The 21,335-nt window shown below is 43.7% G+C and overlaps 1 protein-coding gene across 1 annotated transcript in view; it reads left to right on the top strand.

Moving 5' to 3' along the window:
- nup93 (nucleoporin 93) overlaps nt 1–19,802 on the top strand; it is a 29,092-nt gene extending 9,290 nt beyond the window's left edge. The window contains exons 4-22 of the mRNA XM_031747556.2: nt 8,710–8,772; nt 10,263–10,391; nt 11,106–11,180; nt 12,141–12,233; nt 12,344–12,483; nt 12,576–12,708; nt 13,244–13,401; nt 13,504–13,669; nt 13,810–13,903; nt 16,565–16,756; nt 16,840–16,966; nt 17,067–17,139; nt 17,592–17,636; nt 18,122–18,238; nt 18,320–18,438; nt 18,514–18,631; nt 18,740–18,823; nt 18,929–19,057; nt 19,475–19,802. Of these exons, the coding sequence (XP_031603416.1) occupies nt 8,710–8,772; nt 10,263–10,391; nt 11,106–11,180; nt 12,141–12,233; nt 12,344–12,483; nt 12,576–12,708; nt 13,244–13,401; nt 13,504–13,669; nt 13,810–13,903; nt 16,565–16,756; nt 16,840–16,966; nt 17,067–17,139; nt 17,592–17,636; nt 18,122–18,238; nt 18,320–18,438; nt 18,514–18,631; nt 18,740–18,823; nt 18,929–19,057; nt 19,475–19,585 (2,166 nt within the window). The 3' untranslated portion in view covers nt 19,586–19,802. The remainder of the gene's footprint in view (nt 1–8,709; nt 8,773–10,262; nt 10,392–11,105; nt 11,181–12,140; nt 12,234–12,343; nt 12,484–12,575; nt 12,709–13,243; nt 13,402–13,503; nt 13,670–13,809; nt 13,904–16,564; nt 16,757–16,839; nt 16,967–17,066; nt 17,140–17,591; nt 17,637–18,121; nt 18,239–18,319; nt 18,439–18,513; nt 18,632–18,739; nt 18,824–18,928; nt 19,058–19,474) is intronic.
- The last annotated feature ends 1,533 nt before the right edge of the window (nt 19,803–21,335 follow it).

Here is a 21,335-nt window from a genome sequence, read left to right on the forward strand (position 1 = left end):
TGTAAAACGACCTAAGATTTATTTTTAGAATTAAAATTTTGTTTCTAAGTGGAATTGACAATTTAGTGGTCTGTTTTGTTTTTTCTGTTTTGAAACTTAAACGCTTTAGTGGCTGCCTTTTGTGTAGTTTGCAATATTTGCCTTTATTTATCTGAAACTGAAGTCTCATGTTCCTTAAGTACATCTGCCCTGTTGAACTTATTATGGGAAATAAATATTTAAATCAAAACAAGCTGCTGATTATTTCACATTTTACTTGTGAGCAACGGCACATTTAAATCTTACAAATATAGTTATTTGGCTTATATCGTGATATATATCGTTATCGCCTGAAATGAAAAAAAACATATCGTGATATGAAAAAATCTTATATCGCCCAGCTCTATCTGTGTCTATACTTGATGGTGTTACACAAATGGAAGCATCTTCAAAATCAGTGCATATTTTTATTTTATTTTTTTTTAATTAGCTTTGATTAATATTAATTAGGAGTGAAGTTTAGCTTTAGTTTACTGTTACTGAAACTTTGATCTTGTTGCTTTCTTTCCTGTCACGATACACTTTATATTAGACTTTTTTCTTTTTCACAGTCTCACAGAAGTTTGCAGAAGTTATTGTTCGTACGGATGCATTCCTATAACCACACAAAGGATGTAGCCTGTCTATATTTAACGAACTGCCCAGATATTATCGCTGCACATGGACAGTCTCCGTTTTTACAATCAGACCTTGTTGTGTTTTGTCTGCATTCTGTCAATGATTTTATTCATCTGCCAACTTTTCATCATCAGTTTTATTTTCAATTTAAATCTACGCTTTACATTTTCCCTGTTACCGTTGCTGACTCACACATGCATGTGCACCCATGGCAACCCTGAAATCAAAGTATGTATCCAAATGTAACTGTGGACCTCTAACGTGTGCCTCGTGCATCATCCACCTCCAGCCTGGCATCAGATCTGTGCATCCCCGCTACTCAACCAACCCGACCTCAGTGCGTCGGATTGTGTTTAATTTGGTTTAAGGTAGGGCTGTTCGATATAACGATATATATCGGATGACGATATAAAAACGTCTATCGTTTCATTTTACGCTATCGTTTGTTTCGTGCTGTTGCAAAATAAACTGTTTATGGCAATATTTTTTCATCGTTTTGATGGTCACTGTAGTGGCTATATTACTTTCTTAAAGTTCTCTCTTTCTCTTATATTTAATATAACCACACTACAGACGGACAAGCGCCTGTTTTTATGCGTTGTGGTTAGCAACAACGACGGTATCACCATCGCGTGTCCGCTTGTTTATGTTCCACATAAACCTTTCACAATAAAGCTCAAGATCCTGTTGAGACTTTTCAAAATAAACTGAATCACGTGGAGAGCAGATTATTTACGGATGAGAAGTAAAAAACAGCCGCCAGGTGCTGAAAAATAAACCTTAGACTCAAACGTTAGAACAGGCTTTTCCCCGCAGCACGCTGTGTAATAAATACTCACAAAGAAAACGGCGGCCGTTACAACCTATGTCTAAAAATGTATCGTTTCATGCATCAGTTAAAACACTTGACTCCAGGTACGCAACGCCCAGCTGGAAACACTTCCCGCAAGTCGAGCTGCCCGACATTCACAGAATTTACAGAAAATGTTACATTTTTGTGATTTATATCGTTATCAGACGATAGAATTCTTATATCGGGATATGAGATTTTGGTCATATCGCACAGCCCTAGTTTAAGGGGTGTGAGGCAGTAGAGGCTGTAGTTCTCCAGTATAGATGGGACGCAAAGGAAATGGAAAATGTGCTGTGTTTTTATGAGTGTGTGTGTGTAAATGTGTGTGTTTGCGCATGAGTGAGCTGGTACATGCCTCTGCGGCTCCTGGGTAGAACCCACACACACACGTGCATGCAGAGGGCAGTGGTGTGTGAATGATGCGTCTGTGTATATGCTGAAGCGCTCCTATAGGTTGTGGCCGTATAGCTCGTCTTAGAGTTTGGGCTTCGTGGATGTCGGAGCTGCTAGCAGGGATTAGCATGGTTTTAGATTGCACATACTATGGACAACTTCATATTTAGTGAGATTATGTGGTTGGTTAAATGAGGCTTAGTCTGTTCCAAATATGTGAATATATTTACATCTCATGTTTAGGGTCTTTATCAGAGTGCAGTCTGCTCACATGTTTTTGTTTCCTGTGTTCCCATCAGTGCATAAAAAGGATTAACAGGAAAGGATTTAAAATCAAAGCAGAGAAAGAGAAGAGATCACATGAAAAGAATAGAAAAATGAAACTGTAGAAGTGAAAGGCAGAGAGCAGAGCGGGTAGAAAAATGGCGACCAGCTTCAATATTTTTCCGTCTCCCTGTCCTTGTCTCACTTTTCACTGTTCCATCTTTCTCTGCCAATGCTCTCTTTCTCCTTTTTCTGCCTGTTTCTCTGCTTTCATTTTTTCTCTTTCTCTCTCAAATTGCATATTTTCACATTTTTCTTCTTTTTATCCCTCTCCCATTTACATCCTTTCTCTTCCTCTCCTGTTCTTCTGCCCTCCCCAGCCCTTAAACACACACATATCCCTCAGCAGTGATGGCATGCGTTCAGCGGACGCAGTTGGCTAAGCCCAGAGCATCTGCTGAGATACACGAACGCTCCTGACATAGCTTCACAGGATATGTGTGTGTCTGTGTGTGTCTCATGCACAAGCTTCATGTGCTGAGATTGCATGCCTGTGTGTCAGGCGGTATCGATCGCTGCTGTATACGGCGTCTGAACCATGTATTTATGAATGAATGCGTAGCGTAGATTTGTCTGCACGTGGTTGCGTGCATCCCTGCCTGCTTGCCTGCACACATGAATCCAGTCATATGGCATGTTCTTGTGTGTGTGTGTGTGTGTGTGTGTGTGTGTGTGTGTGAGAGAGAGAGAGAGATTATGTGCACGAAACTTCAGGAAGTGTGTGGATTAACATGCCTGAAGATGTTTGTGTGTGTGCACGTGTGCACTATAATAGACAGACTGCATATAGGAATACCCCCACCCACCCACCCCCTTTCTCCTCATGTGCCTCCCAAACCCTTCATTAACTAAACATGACCCTTAAGAGCATGATTAGCCTCATTTCGAGACAGGATGTCGGAAGCCATCAACCAAGGGGGAAAAAATCCATTACTATAATTGCATTGAGCTGAAGGAGGGAGGAGAGAAGGAGGGAAGAAAAGAAGGATACATAGATGGATAAAAAAGGAAGAAAATGAGTGGGACTGAGGGAGGGCCGTCACAGATGCTAGGACGAAGTGAGAGATGGAGAGAGAGACAGAGGATGGAGAATGGCTGTTTGTGGGGGGCGGGGGTGTCAGCTGATGGCAGGAACTGATATTCTATATGAATCCATAGTTCTTTCTCGCGGGTTCCCCCTGTGTCTGAACGCTCAGTTGGTACGGCCCTCCGACAATAAAACAACCTCCAGCGAGTCTTGATGTGGCACTTTCACTCGATTCACCGACTCGCGCACCAGAGTCACTGGCCTGCTTTGAACGGGGAAAAGGCTGCGAGCGGACCGCCATGCCGGCTCGACGGGGCACAGGGAACACGCCCCAGCATGGCGGCCGCTGCTGCTGCCCTGGCACAGTGACACAGTGGGATGGAGAGGCGCAGGGGCGATGCAGATGTCCTGGGCTGTCAGAGCCCACGTACCTAGGCTCAGACAAAGAACTGAAAACCAGTTTTTTACTTTTCCTTGTCTCATCCTGCCCTCTCGGCTGTCTGTCTGTCTGCCAGACAGGCAGAAAGGCTCTCCTCATGAGTGAGTATTGCATATATAAATATATATATATAGACATGGATACACACACACACACACATATACATATACTCAGTCACTGATGGGTATGCGCTTTGTGCGTCTTACTTTTTTTCACCTGTCTGTCTTAGTCATGTCTTCTCTGCTGTGCTACAGTGTGTGCGGCCATATACATGATGATGGAGACGACTGTGTCATTTATGAATGTGAGGCACTCTGATCAATTCATTTATACTTACATGTTATGTATGTTATTCATTTTCTTTATTTATATTTCACCACACAGGAAGTGAAAGAGTGAAAGGGTGGGGTTTCTCTCTCTCTCTCTCACACTCTCACACTCACACACACACACACACACACACACACTCAGGCAGTGGTCAGTTCATCCTGTCATGGTAAATGTTTTTACTTTGGCTTTTATGATGACTTCCACAATGAGGCTTTTTCCCGTCAGCTCGTTGAACGTGCCCTTCTGTAACCTCTAGATTCCTGGAAATCACACGTTTCTGCGTAGACTCGGTATCTTAATATTTTTCGTATAGTGTTATAAGCATGAAGCTGGCTCAAAAGAGTGAAAATTCAGATATTCTGATTTGAATGAATATAAAATAAGATTACCTTTAAGCATAGATGACGTGACTATCAATAGCAGTGGAAACGGGGGCCTGTATGCCAGCACAGAGATTTAGCATGCGTACAAGTTTGAAGAGAAACCTTTTTAAATATCACATTTATGCCGTATGCTAAAATTTAGTCATGTTTGCATTTTGGCGTATAGAAAATAATATTTTTAGAGTCAAATGTGCACTGATGTTTCACATTATCTCCATGCTGTAGATGAATTTGGAGACAAAGAATGGAACTTAGATCATTTCTATTTATATTTGAAGGCCGACTTGTCCTCGCCTTTATCCTCCTTCCCACTCCCACCAGTATTTCCTGATTTATCAACCGTTATTAAATAATTTTCAGTGGCAGTACTCCTCTTCCTGTAGAAGCTTCTGGGCTGTCTGGCCAGCAGGCTGTGGGTGTTCACAGCAGGTTGCAGATCTCTGAGGATACACAATACAGGGGTGGGGCAAAAGAAACTTGCATCTTTGATACGCCGATACCCCAGTGCTCAGTGCATCATTGAGTGTGATAAGCACATTTATTAAAATGTGTTTTTTCATCTTAATTTCTACCTTTAAATGTTTTGGCGTTGCTTTTTTAAATGCATTTCCCTATTTCACGGCTATTTTTACCATTTGGGAACGAATGCAAGGGGGAATTAAAACATTGGCAGCGATTAGTCAGCGCGAAATGCCGGTGTCTGGGTCTGAACAACGTGCCAGGTCTTCTGACTGTGTAGTGCTGATCAAAATTATAAAGAGGTTATATGCGACAGCGATGCTGTGCCTGCCTGCGATGAAGCTTCAAACATTTTAAGAAGCAGTTACGTGAAACTGGCCACCTCCTGTGGTGAAGAGGGAAACAGTGTATCCAGTTACCAGCAGTCCTTTTTATCAGATATCTAACAGCAGTAATATTCATATTTAATTTAGTGATTTATCAACCAAAGCCAAAAAGACAGAAATCATTTGCATGTCAGATAAATGGGATTGTTGGCCTCAGCTTTTGGCTAACTCATCAATTTAAACTTGGCACAAAAAATAATGTATAGGCAAGCGGTTGGCAGCACACGTACAGCTGGCAACAGGCAACACAATGACATCAGTGACAAATGTTTGCCACCTGTTGAAGGAAAAATGACGAGGCAGTTCCCCCTCGGTGCCCAATGTACCGCCGTCATTTTAGGTGCTTTAAGCCCCGCCCCCTGCCTGTTTCTGGAAGGATTGTGAGTCTCATCGCCTTTTCTCCAATTTACAAGAACATTCAGAGTCATTGCAATCAGCCTCTGACCTGTTAAAGTTTCTGTCCTATTCTATTCTATTCTATTCATTTTTCCAGTGCAGCTCTCCTGTGAGTGTTGACCTGAGCTCTTCTTTGGTTTGAGTGGTTAAATATAGACCTATTCTCAGCCTCTCCTGGGAAAGTGAGACGGGGAAAGAACGAGAGAGGGACAGAGCAGGAAAAGGGAAGCTAAGGGTAGCAGGGATGAGCTGCTGCTATAAACGGGCTACGTTGGAGTAGCTTCTTTTCTTTCTTAATTACCAGAGTAATGGTGTTACATATAGGTTCACTAAGTTTACCTTTAACTTGGCTGTCAGCCGTGCAAACACCAGTTTTTCTTCTTCTTCTTCTTTTTTTTTTCAAAAGTCTGTAATTTGCAGTGGATAATCTGTCATAGAAAATTAGATTTTCACACAGTAATACAAGTAAGTAAATGATGTCTTTCTCTGTTACTTTACACTGACCTGAATGAATGCTGTTGCTTAAACTCAGTGACATGGTACTGACCCGTTTTAGAGGAGACGAGCAGCGATCCATTATGGTTTAACATGATAAAGTCTCTAAAATTCAACTGTAGCACAAAACCAGATTAGCCTCTGGTTATTTTCCATGTAAACTCAAACACCTGCAGCGACTGCAGCAGGAAACGTTTCTGTCCTATTTTCTGACCAGCCTCTGCAGACTTTTTTTGGATCTTGACATCATCTTTTGTGACGGGAACTCTTCTTCTGCAGCTTTGAAGATGTCACAATATAAGTAGTTTAAGCTGTTTCCAAGATGGAAAATATGCGAGTTATAAAGATGTTGTTTGACAGACTGTAGAGTGCCTGAAGCGAAATAAAACCCAAAAGATATCAATACTGCGCCACATGTACTGTCAGATGTTTAATGTCCTGTTTGCAAGCCCAGAAATAATTAAAATGGAGAAACGCCAATCAAACACTGATAATCAGTTACTGACATGTCTGTGACGGCAGGTTGTGCTATTCATAGTCAAATTTAACGTTCTTGAAAAGACATTTTTCTAATGTTTAGACTCATCGCAGACCCAAAGAGCCAACAGAGTTGAAATACACTGTCGTAAATCCACGAAGCTAAATAGTGAAAATGAATATTTAAATATTTTCAAATTTCTTGCTTTATCTAAGAGTCCATCTACATGGATTTATAGTAGCACGTTTCCATTGGTTCTTGTAGGTGTTTGCCTGTGCTACATGAAGAGGGTTATACAACCCACGCAGCCTCGAAAAGCTCACAGGTTCAATTCTGATTGGTTGAAAAGTGAGCTAGAACAGAGTCCGCCATAAATGGGAGAGGTGTGAAAAAGCATAAAGAAAATATTTTCAAACATCGGCATGAAAAGAGCATTGAACACTTCTCAGCTCTTTCTATCTGATAACTTCTCTTGTGTCTGTTGCGTGGAACACTGCCCCCTGGTGACGGTAAACAGCAGCAGCACATAGACGCCAGTCTGCTAAACTGTCGGTGGGCTCATCACAGAACCAACGCAAAACCGTGAAAAAGCTAAAAGAGAGAAAGTTCTCTGTTGTGTGCGTGTCCAAGAAAGCTGCAGTATTACAGGAAGTATCACACTTTTGATCAGCTGTGCTGTGCAACTATACGATTATATAGGGCTCATGTTTTTGCTATAATAAACCTACTGAACATCTTATGTGTCTGTTTTCTTTCATTGTTTTTATTCTCACTGGTAAAAAGGCTAACTTTACCCATAGAGTGATCAGAAAAAATCAGCACGTAAAATCCAATAATCATATTTTCTTTGACTGATCCAGTTAGGATTTTTAACCTATGGTAACCCTACAGTCCCTTAATTGTGAGTTACTTGATGGTATTTTGTTATTGACAGTTTTTCAGAAAGGTGTACATGCAAATTGCCCATTTAGCGTCAGGCAGAGGTGATGTGTGTGAGGAAGGAAGAGGTAGAAATTGGACTGAGCTAAGCATTTGGACATAGACACACATGAGAGGACAGGAGCGAATTCAGCTTCTTAAGAGCTGAATAAACTGTTCTTGGCTTTGGAAACTAGCTGTGTCTCTAATCAACTGCTTGCTTTTGGGGGGTTTTGAGGCTGAATTATCCTGCTGGCTTCAGATTTAAAGTCAGACAAAATGTCATCAGTAAATGATTATTCTGTTATCTGACAAAGTGAACAACCTTCCTCCAGCCTAAGAAGCTATTATGGCAGGGCTGCACGACTTGCGGTTATATAAACCTAAAAAAAGCAGAATAACTCAAGGTTAACGGCAGTACTTACCTGCACATGACAGAAGTGCAGCTTTGCATTGACAAACATGTTAATGTAAACCAAAGCCAACAGGAACACGTTGCACGGTGACAAAAACGGGACAGCTGCAGTTTGAATAATCAGTATTTATTTTTAGAATTTGCATTTTTTTTCTTGGTTTTTCGTGGTAAAATCTCTTTGTTGGAGTCGGTCACCCTCTGCATATGAATCTGGAAACTTGTATTTCTTTGGGTTATTTCATGTTTTTTGAAAACAACTCAGTTATATGGAGTAAAATAAACGATGGGCAGAGACGAAGCACAAACAGCAGTGCAACTTTAAATAAGTAACATCTGGCCCTCTTGATAATCTCAAGCATGTGCATGAAATTGTCACCATCCTCACTGAAAGGGCCCCAACCAGGAGGTGTGTGCGCAGCAGCAGCCATCTCGAGTTTGCACCAAAATGGAGGCCGTGGCGATTGCCGCCTCAAAGCCAAAACGTGTGAAATGCACGGGCACGGCCTCCTCTACGTCTGTATAAAATGTTCATCATCCTAATCCCAACTTGGAAGGAAGGAAGGAAAACCGAAAACAGGATGGGAATGGTCTCCTGAATAGTAAATGATGATGCACCTGCTAAATCTGTCCCTCAAGGATTCTCTGCATGCAGGTTATCTCCGTTTCACGCTCTCCACACCGGTCGAGCTAATATCCTGCTTTCTGTGTTCATCACCGTGACTCCTCTTCTCCCCGCATCTCTCTGTGTGTCCGCAGGGCTTCCTGAAGAACGAGAGGGACAACGCCCTCCTGTCCGCCATCGAGGAGTCTCGCCGCAGGGTCGGTATCTGTCCAGAGTCTCGTGGCCTCGCAGTCTTTAGTCCTGCAGTGTAGGAAACTAGTTCACAGGCACTCTTAGAGTAACGCAGGCCTGCAGGGCGCACGTCCGAGTGCGATTATACTTTTTATTCTTTAGACGATTAAAAAGGAAGATGACATAATTAGTCCCAACAGTCACAGACACTGTGTTTGTTTGTTTGTCATATACTGAGGTTTACAGAAGCATTCGTTTCACTGTCTCGTAGCATCAGCACAATACCGAACACTTAAAAACGACATTTTTAGTCATTTCTGCTCGCTGTGATCTAAAAGTCCTTCTGGTGTGAACCTTTGGGGAATGGTTCTGAAATGGCTTCCCTGATGTGCAGAGCTAATAGGCCCCGCGTTTAATTAGCTGCCGTTCCCATTATCTGTCTCCGCTCCCCGAGAGAGGAAAGGGACTTATGTGCAAGGGTGGGGAAAAACAAATGCACCGAAGATTAAAAAGAAAGCGGGTGTTAGATGTTCCTGCAGATTTTTATCTCATAGCTTTAGTTTTGACATCAACATGAAAAGATGGGAAGGGAGGCATATTACAGTAACCACTGGAGCTTTACTGCTGCATGGTATGTGTTTCTAAAACTGATGCAAAAAAGGTATTTGGGGGGGAAAACCCCTGATAACGGTATGTAATATATTTATAACATGAAGCCATTTGTGTGTGAAATCTGGCAGGCAGGACTCCAAAACTGCTGTTTTAAAATTGTTAAATTACTGTGATGTGTTGCTGAGCAGGATGATTTGTAGTTACAATTTAAATACAATTTTAATATCTTTTTAGACTTAATGCAGTTTTTAAATTGTTTAAAGCTTTGACCAAGTTAACCCAGTAAATGGTGGCTTTAGTCTAGATTTGCATCTCCCTAAGCTGGAGATTCAATTATCTCGAGTTCCCATTATCTCACTTTGAAGTCTCTGTGGAGGGTTAAAATAGACGCCACCGAGTCCTGGTGGAGTAGTCTTCACACGGGTCTGCTGTTAAATCCAGTTTAGTGTGTGCCAGAGCGATGTGTGCGTTCATCTTACCTCATGACTGTGGATTAACGTACTTGTACTACAAGGGCAAATTATTTTGCTCGTTTCTAGCTCCTCTTATTTTTTGTATGATTGAGCTCAGTGCAGACCCCTCCACTCATCCTGCCTCTCAGATACGTTATTTTAGCTCCTTTAACTTTAAGGTCATCTTGACTTTAAGCCAACTTATTTGTGATTTGCTACCACTCACAAACAGGAAGGTTTGAATACCTGGTGCTTGGGGCAGAGATGACCATGTTAAGGACAATCCCCTGTTTAGCATCTGTGATACAACTTGATCCCAGTGAACTGTGTTTTTCTCACTAAAGCTCTGAGATCTCAAACCAGCAGCACCAAAACGATACGAAAGGTTAAAATGTCTCAGTCTGCATGCTCGAATATGACTGGAGGCTTGCTTCCCGTCGCCGTTTGTTCAGACGTTCCTGCTGGCCGAAGAGTACCATCGGGAGTCGATGCTGGTTCAGTGGGAGCAGGTGAAGCAGAGAGTGCTGCACACACTGCTGGGAGCAGGAGAAGACGCTCTGGACTTCAGTCAAGACGTGGAGGTATGGGACAGAGAGCCGTCTAAGTGCTTATGGTGACACCTGCACATTGTAAATGAATTTTGTAGCAGCAAGTCAGTTCACGTTTGTGTGTGTCATTTTTAATGCATACATGAATCTGTTATTCATAGTTATTAACAATAAATTCAAAGGTTGTTTTTTCCAGTGTGTCTCAGTTAATGTCCAGGTGTGTCAACAACATGGATTTATTAATCGTGACCTCGTTTGAGTATGCAGGAAACATTGCTGTGTAGAAATCAGAACTGTCAGGTGCAGCATCGTTTCTGCTTTATTAGTTCTTACAAATAGCATCATTTTTGTAACACATTTAAACTTCTTGGACTGAATATGTCTGCTTCAAAGAGAATGTCAGGGCTGTGACGCGTACTCCCTGACACTGCACACTGCTACCTGTCTACCTGCTCAGCTAAAACAAATAAGGTAGCGTTTTCATCTCAGACTCAGAAACACTATTTTTATCATCACGCTGAGTAAGAAACAAAAAACAAGACTTTGATCTTATTGTGTGGGATTGTATCCCAGCGTGTGTCGAGCAGACGGGCAGAGTCGGGACACGACGTCCTCCCGTCTTAGACTCTCAACATACAAAGTAATGAGCAGGAAAAGTTCTTCTGTTTAGACACAAACGTTTCAGCAGCACACGACTGATGTGCTACTTCTGTCTTTGCTTACCGCCTGACCTGTGGTCCATTACAGCCCAGCTTTGTGAGTGAAGTGACTGCTCCAGGAAGAAGTGCGTTAGACAGTGTGGAGGTGGCCTACGGACGCCAGGTGAGTCACCAATAGTCTAGTTATTTTGGTGTGAAAATTTCAGGTAAATGCACACAGCACATCAACATTCCTGTTTTATGCAAATTACCTTTCAGTGCATTCATATTGTGGCATTTTGTAAAGCAGGTTATTGTTACTGAAGCATATTTATATCAGGTTAACGATGCAAAATCTGAATACAAATGTTGCTATAAAGGAAATACTTTTTTAGTGCCGTGGCACTTTGGGGTTACTTAAATGAGTCGTGTTAATGCCTAATAATGCCTGTTATTAATTGCTTTTTCTTATATAATAAATATGTAGCTGCATAGAAGAAGAATAAATGTGTGTATTGTTTACATACTGGGATCTAATGAAGGGGAAAAGAAGGACATCAACAGAATGTATGTATGTGTTTTAATACCCGACAAAGCAAACCGCGTCGCAGACCTTGGTCATAATAATAACAGTAATAATAATAATCATCATCATCATCATCTCCTCTAGCTGTGTTTTGTTAAAGACGTGTGTGGTCTGTAAAGCTGTCAGCCCGATCGTTTGGTTGAAACGGGGTTACAGCAAAGCCTGGAAGCTGCAGATCAAACATATGGATTAATTGTTCTGCAGAGGGGGCGCGTGTCCCCGCCCCAGCGCTCCACCCAGCATCATCCAGGCTGACCTTCTGTCGCTTCCACTCGCTGCACCACAGAGCACATTTTATTACTTCGACCATGTGTCGACACATTGCGTGTGGCGTCGTTTGTCTGATTTTCGTGATCCTCTTTGACGACCTCATGAACATTTTGATACTTTTCGTGCTGTTTTTTATTGTGAACCATTTCACTCGATGGTCGTAAAAAAAAAAAAAAAAAAGTTCATTTTTAACTGGAGGCTAAATTTATATATGAAAGTTTTGACATTTCCTTATAAAATGAACATTTAACAGTTTGTGGACCTACCTCCGTTTTTTTTCTCCGTCAGATCTACATTTTCAATGAGAAGATAGTGAACGGGCACATTCAGCCTAATCTGGGAGATTTATGTGCTTCAGTAGCAGAAAGCCTGGACGACAAGGTAGGAACGCTGATCTCTCACTGATGTATCAGCCTGAAGTTACTTGTTACTGTCAGATGTAACAGATTACTCGGTATGAATGCACCTTTCTTTCTTTCTCTTTCCTCCAGAACGTATCAGAGTTGTGGCTGATGGTGAAGCAGATGACAGACGTGTTGTTGGTTCCAGCCAAAGACACTCTGAAGAGTCGCACGAGTGTTGAAATGCAAATGGCCTTTGTACGCCAGGCACTTGCTTTCCTTGAGAACAGGTAGCCAGTCCTGTTTGTTTGTGTGCACTGGATATACAGTACTCTGAAATTAAGCCAGAATTACCCATAAATATGAATTCCATCTTTCCCAGTTATAAAAACTACACCATGGTGACCGTCTTTGGGAACCTCCATCAGGCCCAACTAGGAGGGGTGCCTGGAACATACCAGCTAGTCCGCAGCTTCCTTAACATCAAGCTACCAGGGCCTCTGCCTGGCATGCAGGTACCACACTGTATACACTGGCTAATAAAGAAAGCCTGCAACACGTAGCTTTGTATAACTTTCCTACAGGCCTCGTCGCGTTATCAAAATTGCATTGGATTGCATTTTTATTATTTCCACTCCAGTTGTTACCTGAATAATCTTTACCACTCATTTGCTTTCCTAACTCTGGCAGTAATACTGTCTGTGCAGGGTGACCCAGACTTGGTGCATGAGTACCTAATCAGAATAATCTGATGGGCTGATCAGAAATGTCATTTATATTTAAGAGTTTATCTTTTCTTTGGCATTCATGTAGTTGGTCATGCACACCTGTGGTCTAAAAGCCTGCGACTGATAGGTGCAGACGGTTTAATTTCCCACAGTTGCTTCACTGATTCTTGATGAGTCTGTGTGGCTGACGGGTCACATCTGCCTGTGAGGTTTGGATCTTGCCCTTGATGCAGTCCAAAGCTCCGACCATCTGAAGAATTGAGCCGTGGCTAAAAAATAAATAAATAAAAAATACGACCACTCTGTTCAATTTGCACAATAGGACGGTGAGATAGAAGGCCACCCAGTGTGGGCTGTGATCTACTACTGCCTGCGCTGTGGCGACCTGAATGCAGCCATGCAGGTGGTGAACAGAATGCAACATCAGCTGGGAGATTTCAAGACCTGGTTTCAGGAATACATGAACAGTCCTGACAGACGGTGAGCTCCTCTCGGCTTATTCTCATCCTCTGCACACAGAGAAGTCCTGAAGGTCAAACCAGTCTTATCGCGCTTCCCGTTTTATCTGTTTTTCCTCTTTAGACTTTCCCCGACTTCAGAGAACAAGCTTCGCTTGCACTACCGCAGAGTGCTGAGAAACTGTGCCGATCCATACAAGAGAGCTGTCTACTGCATGATTGGGAAATGTGACATCAATGACAACCACGGAGAGATAGCAGACAAGACTGAGGACTACCTCTGGCTTAAGGTACCGTTCCCTTGGTTTGCTGTTTTTGGGTTAAAGGCACAATTTCCAGATCCTGGTCGGTTAGAGATCATCGTCCCAGTTTGATATCTCTGGGCTGTGCTGCTCTTTTACGTAATGTGCGTCGCGTTGTGTCCCCGCAGCTGAACCAGGTGTGTTTCGATGATGACGGCAGCAGCTCTCCTCAGGACAGACTCACCCTGCCACAGCTACAGAAACAGCTGCTGGAAGACTATGGTAGGGGACTGAAATTCTCCTTCAGCTCTCGAAATAACTACAAATATATTAACTTTAGTTTCCTGAGAATTGCGGTGCATCACATAGCCTCTCCACCTTCCTCTTCTTCCATTATCTCTTTCCCCGTAGCACAGAGGAACAAGCACAGGCTTGTACAGCCGAGCTGTTTGCACCTCGCGGGATGCAGATTTTATTTGGGTTACTGTTTGCTCTTTGCCTCTCATGCTGGGGATTGTTATGAGACTGCATCCATGTTTGTGGGGACACGTAGAGCGCAGGGTGACGGCATGCATACGGACGATCAGTCCCTCGTAAGGAGCGAGTCGTCTGAGAAACAAAATCTTACATTAAACTTGAGTCAGTTAAACCCTTTTTACCATAAGTACATCAAAACGAATTTCCTTTAGTGCTGGTTTGGTTTAAGCCGTTAAAATGTTCAAACAGATATATTAGCGATGGTGTGAGCACCTCTGTGCACTCAATGCAACAACAAAATAACCTAAAGAGTCGAGGTGCACAACCTGTAATGTGTGTGTGCTGGTGACGAATCACAACATGGCAGAAAAAGTGTTTTACATGGAACGCTTCAGGATTTGCTTCATCGGGTGATTATTGTTGCCAGCATCTCGTTGTGTTCTTATATTATGTCAGATTCACAATTTTTAAAACATCATATAGATATTAAATCCTGTTGCCCCATGCTAAATATCTGAGGAGCAGCAAAGAAGATACAAATTTCCCTCTAAAGTTTCCTTCAGTAACATCAGTGATTGTTAAAGAGAACTGATTCATTTTCCTGTGTAACTAATCGCTCTATGAATATTTCAACTATTTTCCTGGACATGAATATTCTTCCTTCTCTTTGCTGTATCAACAGCTCTAAATACTACCCTCCCCATAAGCCTCAGCAGCTGTTGCCATGGACAACGAGCCAAGTGTGACTCAGAGCTTTGTCATAGTATGCAGGAACAAAAGTTCACGAGTCTGTTTGTGAATTGATTTCTTTTCTGTAACCTGCTAAATGTGGAAATAGCAGCAGTCATTCATCTTTGTGCTTATGATCATGCCGGGAGACTTTCCTGCTTTGGAAGCGCGACAGCTACCTGCATCAAATTAACCAACACCTACCACCCCATCTCCACAGGCTTTATCAAACACCGTCAGCAAAGCTCCTCAGCTTAAAGCAGGGAGAAATGAAAATGGGTCAAACGCCGTTAAGAGTCCCCGAAACAAACTGGGTCGTGTTTATGTCTCACCAGAATTAATATTACAGCAAGAGACTCGGGGCACATTTTGGGGCATTCGTGGTGTTGCACATGTAGTTGTACACCAGAAAGCTGAGAGGAGCCTTAAAGAGAGAGCTGTAGGTCAGCTGCCTCATGCGTGTAAACAGGCGCCATCGGACAGGCTTTGATTCTTCATCCAAAATCGATTTAAAGTAAGACTTCCCACTTAAACACCCGCATGTCCGGGACACAAGTGCGAGGGCACGAGGAGGCCTTCCCTCCCACAGATGGACAAAAGCACAGCTTTCTCCCTTGGGTGTTGCCTTCTCCAGGCTGATCCTGCACTGTTCAGATAAGACTCGGAGCTCTCTCTCTGTCCATCTCCCATGTTCCCTCTCCCGCCCTCGCTGCTCGGTGGGAAGCACAGCCCGAAGCCTCGTTCTGTTTTCTCTCTCTCTGCCACTCGCCTCCCTCTGTCGTCTGGCACAGCGTTTTTCGTTGTCCTCCATCTTGCTTCACAGCAGGACGCGAAGCCCAAAACCCATCTTCATTTCTCTCACACACTGCCGGTGCCGGGCTCGTCTGTTTTCCTGCATCCCTGTCCTCTATTATCCCCGTCGTCGTCCCTCCTTCCTCCCACTGATTTTTGTCCTCTTTCACATTCTTTGCAGTGCATTTCTTCTTTCTCTTTTCTTGTTTACGTGCCCGGCTGCAGCACCCTCCCCCTCTCCCCCCTCTCACACCCACACTCCTATCTCTCCCCTTTGTCCTTTTTATTCCCTTCATCTCCCCCCTCTCTCTCCTCCTCTCTCTCTCGCTCTCCCGTTTTGAACTAAAACGCTGGAAGTCTGAGATAAGGCTGTAAAATGGCTGACATGGTCCACCCTGCTCTCCTCCTCAAACTTTCAGCCAACAAGAGGATTAGGAATTATAATTAAAAAGTAAACTTGATGACTAAGTACCTGCACTCAAAAAAACGTCTTTAAATTTCTCCTCCCATGTTTAAAAAGGGAAAAAACTGGACGTGGCCATGTGCACACCTCTGTCAAGCTCACAGCGTTAACACCCACACAGGTGACTTCCATCCATCTCAGCAGAGTGATTGGAAACGCTCATTTGTGCTTAAAGTAAACAGTAAGACTGAGAGCATTTTAAGATTGTGTATATTATTTATGGTATTGTGTTATTATCGTTTACAAAATCACGACTTGAAGCGAGACTTGCGTGTCGTTTATCGTGGTCGTTTTCTCTCCTATGAAAATAAAACTCGTGCTCTTTGGGGCTCTTGGCAGCGTCCTGTGTGCAAACTGCATCCATGTGGATAATAAACCCGTGTGAGCAGTGCGACCTGTTTCCTGCTGAACTCGTTTGCAGGTTTTGGTCACAGACACTTGATTTTCCCACGTTCCATCTTTATCCCGCCTTTTCTCTGCAGGAGAGTCCCATTTTTCTGCGAGCCAGCAGCCCTTCCTGTATTTCCAGGTGTTGTTCCTGACAGCTCAGTTTGAGGCGGCGGTGGCTTTCTTGTTTCGGGTCGAGCGACTCAGGAGTCACGCCGTGCACGTGGCGTTGGTCCTGTATGAGCTACGGCTGCTGCTGAAGTCCACTGGTCAAAGCGCTCAGCTACGTGAGTATCACCTTTATTTTGTAGGGTAATGCACATGCATATTTTATTTCCTGTCGATCTCACTGATCACATCCTCTCCGCAGTGAGCCAGGAGCCCGGTGACCCTCCCATGGTGCGTCGGCTGAATTTTATCCGCCTGCTCATGCTCTACACTCGCAAGTTTGAGTCCACGGATCCACGTGAAGCGCTGCAGTATTTCTACTTCCTGCGGTAACACATTTTCTCGCCCTGCCCTACACACGTGATAAAGGATGATGATCATTGTATAGCTCTAAGTTTAAATTCATGTTTCATGTTTTCTTTTTTGCAGCAATGAAAAAGACAACCAGGGCGAGAACATGTTCATGCGCTGTGTCAGTGAACTTGTTATTGAGAGTCGAGAGGTGGGCGTCCCGTTTTCTCTGCGATCAAACGTTAGCACAGTTAATACAGAATGACTGAATAGGTTTGCACTGGTGACAGATGAGCTGATGTTTAACATCTTGGTTTCTTTAGACGATCAGAGCAGAGCTGGTTCACTGTGCTTCCTGCATGATTCCCAGTGTCGTCCCTGTTAAATAGGGAGTGGCTCTAAAACAGAGCTCATCTGTTTAAAAAACACTTAAAGAATATGAAAAATAGGTATATGTTAAAGCAATGTTTGACAAATGTTTGTAATTAAAACAGAACAAATGTGAGGAGCATGGAGTGAATTTTAGATTCAGAACAATGTGTTGCTCTCTCTGGTTTTAATTACAGATCTTTCACCTGGAAAACAAGTTTATATGTAAAATTTGAGGATGTTGGATTCATTTATTTATTGTCATGTGGTGATTTTTACTTTGTCCTTTTTTAGTTCGACATGCTTTTGGGGCGATTGGAGAAGGACGGCAGTAGGAAGGTAGGACGATGGACATGTGGTCGATCTCTTTATCGCTCAGTCTCATCTCGTCGATGGTTATTTCTATAACCTGACCGTGCCTCCCTCACCTACTGTCTACCCATGTCTTCCTCATCTTGTTTTGAATTTGTCTTCCCTGTCACTCTTTGTGTGTGGGGGGGGGTTCAGAAGTCTTCCTTTGGTACATGTCTCAACACGCCCCGTTTAGCAACGCTCGGTTCTGCTGTCAGGATCGTCCCACTCACGACTGACGATGTTAAATGCGTCACGGCGCGTCATTAGACATGCAGCTTCATGCTGTCCGATCGAGGGCCGTTCTTTATAACTGCTTACTTAAAAATATGCATCGACTTATTTTGATGGACAATCAGACTTTAAGGACGGGTTTTGTTTTATGTTTTAGTAACACAATATAACAGAATGCACATTATTACTGTCAGAACTGCACCGCCCTCAGCCTCACGCCAGTCTCCTCTCCTGTCTAGCCCGGAGTCATAGATAAGTTTGCTGGGGACACCAGAGCTATCATCAGTAAAGTGGCTCTGGAGGCCGAGAACAAAGGTTTGTTTGAGGAGGCGGTCAAACTCTACGAGCTGGCCAAGGTGAGCAGACCGTGCGCTGCGCAGTATCTCTGCAGAGCTGTCGCTTTGGGATTCTTTCACTTTACATGTGTCTCTGCGTAGAACCCAGATAAGGTGCTGGAGCTGATGAATCAGCTCCTGAGTCCGGTCATCGCCCAGGTCAGCGCGCCTCAGTCCAACAAGGAGAGGCTAAAAAACACTGCCGTAGCCATCGCCGAAAGGTAAGCACATGGACACGCCATGCGCTGGTCAAAATCTACCATGCACCTTCGTAACCTTTTATTTTCCCTCTGCAGGTATCGCTCTCAGGGCGTAGCAGGAGATAAGTCGGTCGACAGTACCTTCTACCTGCTCTTAGACCTGATGACGTTCTTCGACGAGTACCACGCGGGGCACGTCGACAGAGCTTATGATGTGAGTGCAGCTCTGAAAATGAACCCAGAGGTTAAATGAACAAAGACAGACATGAAGGGAGACGCACACAGCTTCGTCACACTAACGCGATCTTTGTCTCTCTGTCAGGTGATGGAGCGCTTAAAGCTTCTTCCGCTCAGTCAGGACAGCGTGGAGGAGAGAGTGGCGGCTTTCAGGAACTTCAGTGATGAGGTGTCGACTCTGTTCTGGACACCAGACACAAAACCGATGCTCAGTCTTTATATGGACTGCACTTCTCTGCTTTCTCTTTATTTAAACGTCGTTTTGTTCCTCCAGGTGCGTCACAACCTGTCTGAGGTGCTGTTGGCCACCATGAACATCCTCTACACACAGTACAAACGCCTGAAGGGGGCACCAGCCGGCACACCAGGACGACCACAGAGGACCATGGAGGACAGAGACACGGTGAGGAAATAAGCACAGCACTAAAGACGTGTGTTTATAGGTAGATCTGAACATAACGCATTATATTTTTATATAAAGATCCCTTTAGTTTAAATATCTGAGCTAATAGGTGTACATTTAGTGGTAAACTGAATATATTCACTTACATGTAAGATAACATTTTTGGCAGAATTTCTCGTTCGTCCCTTGTCAGCATGTCTCTGTCGCTCCTGTGGATTCTACCTTTTCACTTCTACTTACATCAGACATAGAAAGCCTGGATGACCCAGAAGGTTGCTGACTACAGCAGAAGGATTTTAGGTTGTGTGGAGCCGGCTGGTGCAAAGAGAGCCCGTCTATGCCCAGCTTGCTTGTTGTTAAATAAATATTCTGTCTCACTGATGCGTTATGTTAACGCGCCATCTCTTCTCTGAACAGCAACTACGCGGTCAGGCCAGAGCCTTGATCACCTTCGCTGGCATGATTCCCTATAACATGGCCGGGGACACCAACGCGAGACTGGTGCAGATGGAGTTACTGATGAACTGAGACTCTCTCTCTCACACACACACACACACACGCACGATGACCAGAAACCTCTGGGCTTTTGAAGACCGGCTCATTCACACGCGTTCGTCATCATGTTAAGAGATACGTTGGTTTTTTCGCTCATGTGAAATCCCGTCAGTCTGTTGTTTTTGTTATTTCCATTGTCTTGTTTCATATTTGTATCTGTGATGATTTGGAATAAAAAGTTTGCTTTTCATTCGTCTTTTTTGTTTTGAAACATTTTATGTTCCGTTACATTTTCTTCCTTTTTTTCCTCGTTTTGCTTCATTTTATTTCAGTGCTACTGTCAAAGTTGTGAAAATGTTATAATATGTGTTTAATACAAGTTTTCAGTTTTATATGGGAGCCATTACATGCACGCTGGAGCACATTAGTCATCACGCACCTATATTAACTTGCACAAAGGAAAAACTGGAGACTACATCCTGAGAGTGAACTCGTCTAAAGAAGCTGCATACGCTTTTTTTTTTTTTTTTTAACCCAACAAACTCGAAATGCCCGATGTCCCTCCTGGGGGAATAAATAAGGTGAAATCTAATTGAATCGTCTCCCTGGGAAACAAAACGAGCCCGTTCCTCTCAGCCTTACGCAGTCCCGAGTGTCGCAGGCCATAGCCGTGCCGTTTCCACAGGCTGTGGAGCGCTATCTGTGACACGTCCTGTCCCCTGGCAGATGGTTGGTTGGCTAGAGCTCAGCTATCGGACTTGGGGGGGATATTTCTGTCTTTATCAGAGGGGAAATCAGTAGAACAAAAGGAGACATATTTTACCGCATGCTGCAGGACGAGTGCGTCCTCGTGGTGTTCGTGCCTTGTGCGTATTTTCAAAGGAAAGGAGGTCGTCTTAAAATATTTTATTAGTAAAAAACAAACTACTTTTTAACCAAAAATGTGGACGTTGTTTAACTTTGTGATACGTTTGTATGTGAAGTTCCTTCAAATCGTTTTTTTAGGGCTTCTGTCACCACGATTTTGTGCTATGCGCACCGTAATCGTCCGGACATGCATTTAAAGCAGCATATCAACCACTGCTGCCTTTGTAATCTACCTGAACTGAGACCATTGCAAGCACCTCCTGGAACGCCCTGTCAAACATTCAGCAGCACAGCCAGACGTCGCTTGAGGTTTGCTAGAAAAACTGGCCCTCCATCTCCTCTGCTAAGTTTGTGGCCCACACTCTGTGTCCTTCAGTCTGGCCTGAGAGAACACAGATGGAGGCTCATTCTGTCTCTGCTGCTCCACATAACTGTGCAGACAAGTCGGGATCATTCGTGGTCACAAACACAGCTGAGCTGAACGGTAAAGGAGGTCCACGCTGTTGTGCTCGAGCGTCTTTTTGTCTTACCTTTGCATTCCTTATGTTTTTCTGCTTACGTCGTCGTTAGAGCGGTTTTGTCCTCAGTCCTAGCATGACACAGAAAGAAGACTTGGATGGTATCATGTTTGAGTGTTTATGACTCGATCTCAGCTCGGCACCAATTCTAAATTGACGTTTTTATTGGGCGGTGCAGTCTGTCTCAGGAAAATGCTCGTGTTTTAAGAGCTCCATCACCCGAAGATCTGCCTCTCAGGTGTGTGTGCCGCAGCTGGTGTTGTGAATCAGGCCGATGACACACACCTCTTATAATCCGGCTATTTCACAACACCAGGGTGGCCCTGCACCGCTGCCGACGAGACGAGGACCCTCTGCGTACTGCTGAGGTTCGTCAGCCAAACGAAGCAGAGCTGGGA

The sequence above is a fragment of the Oreochromis aureus genome, linkage group 7 (genome assembly GCF_013358895.1).
Source record: "Oreochromis aureus strain Israel breed Guangdong linkage group 7, ZZ_aureus, whole genome shotgun sequence".
In the NCBI taxonomy this organism is placed as follows: domain Eukaryota; kingdom Metazoa; phylum Chordata; class Actinopteri; order Cichliformes; family Cichlidae; genus Oreochromis; species Oreochromis aureus.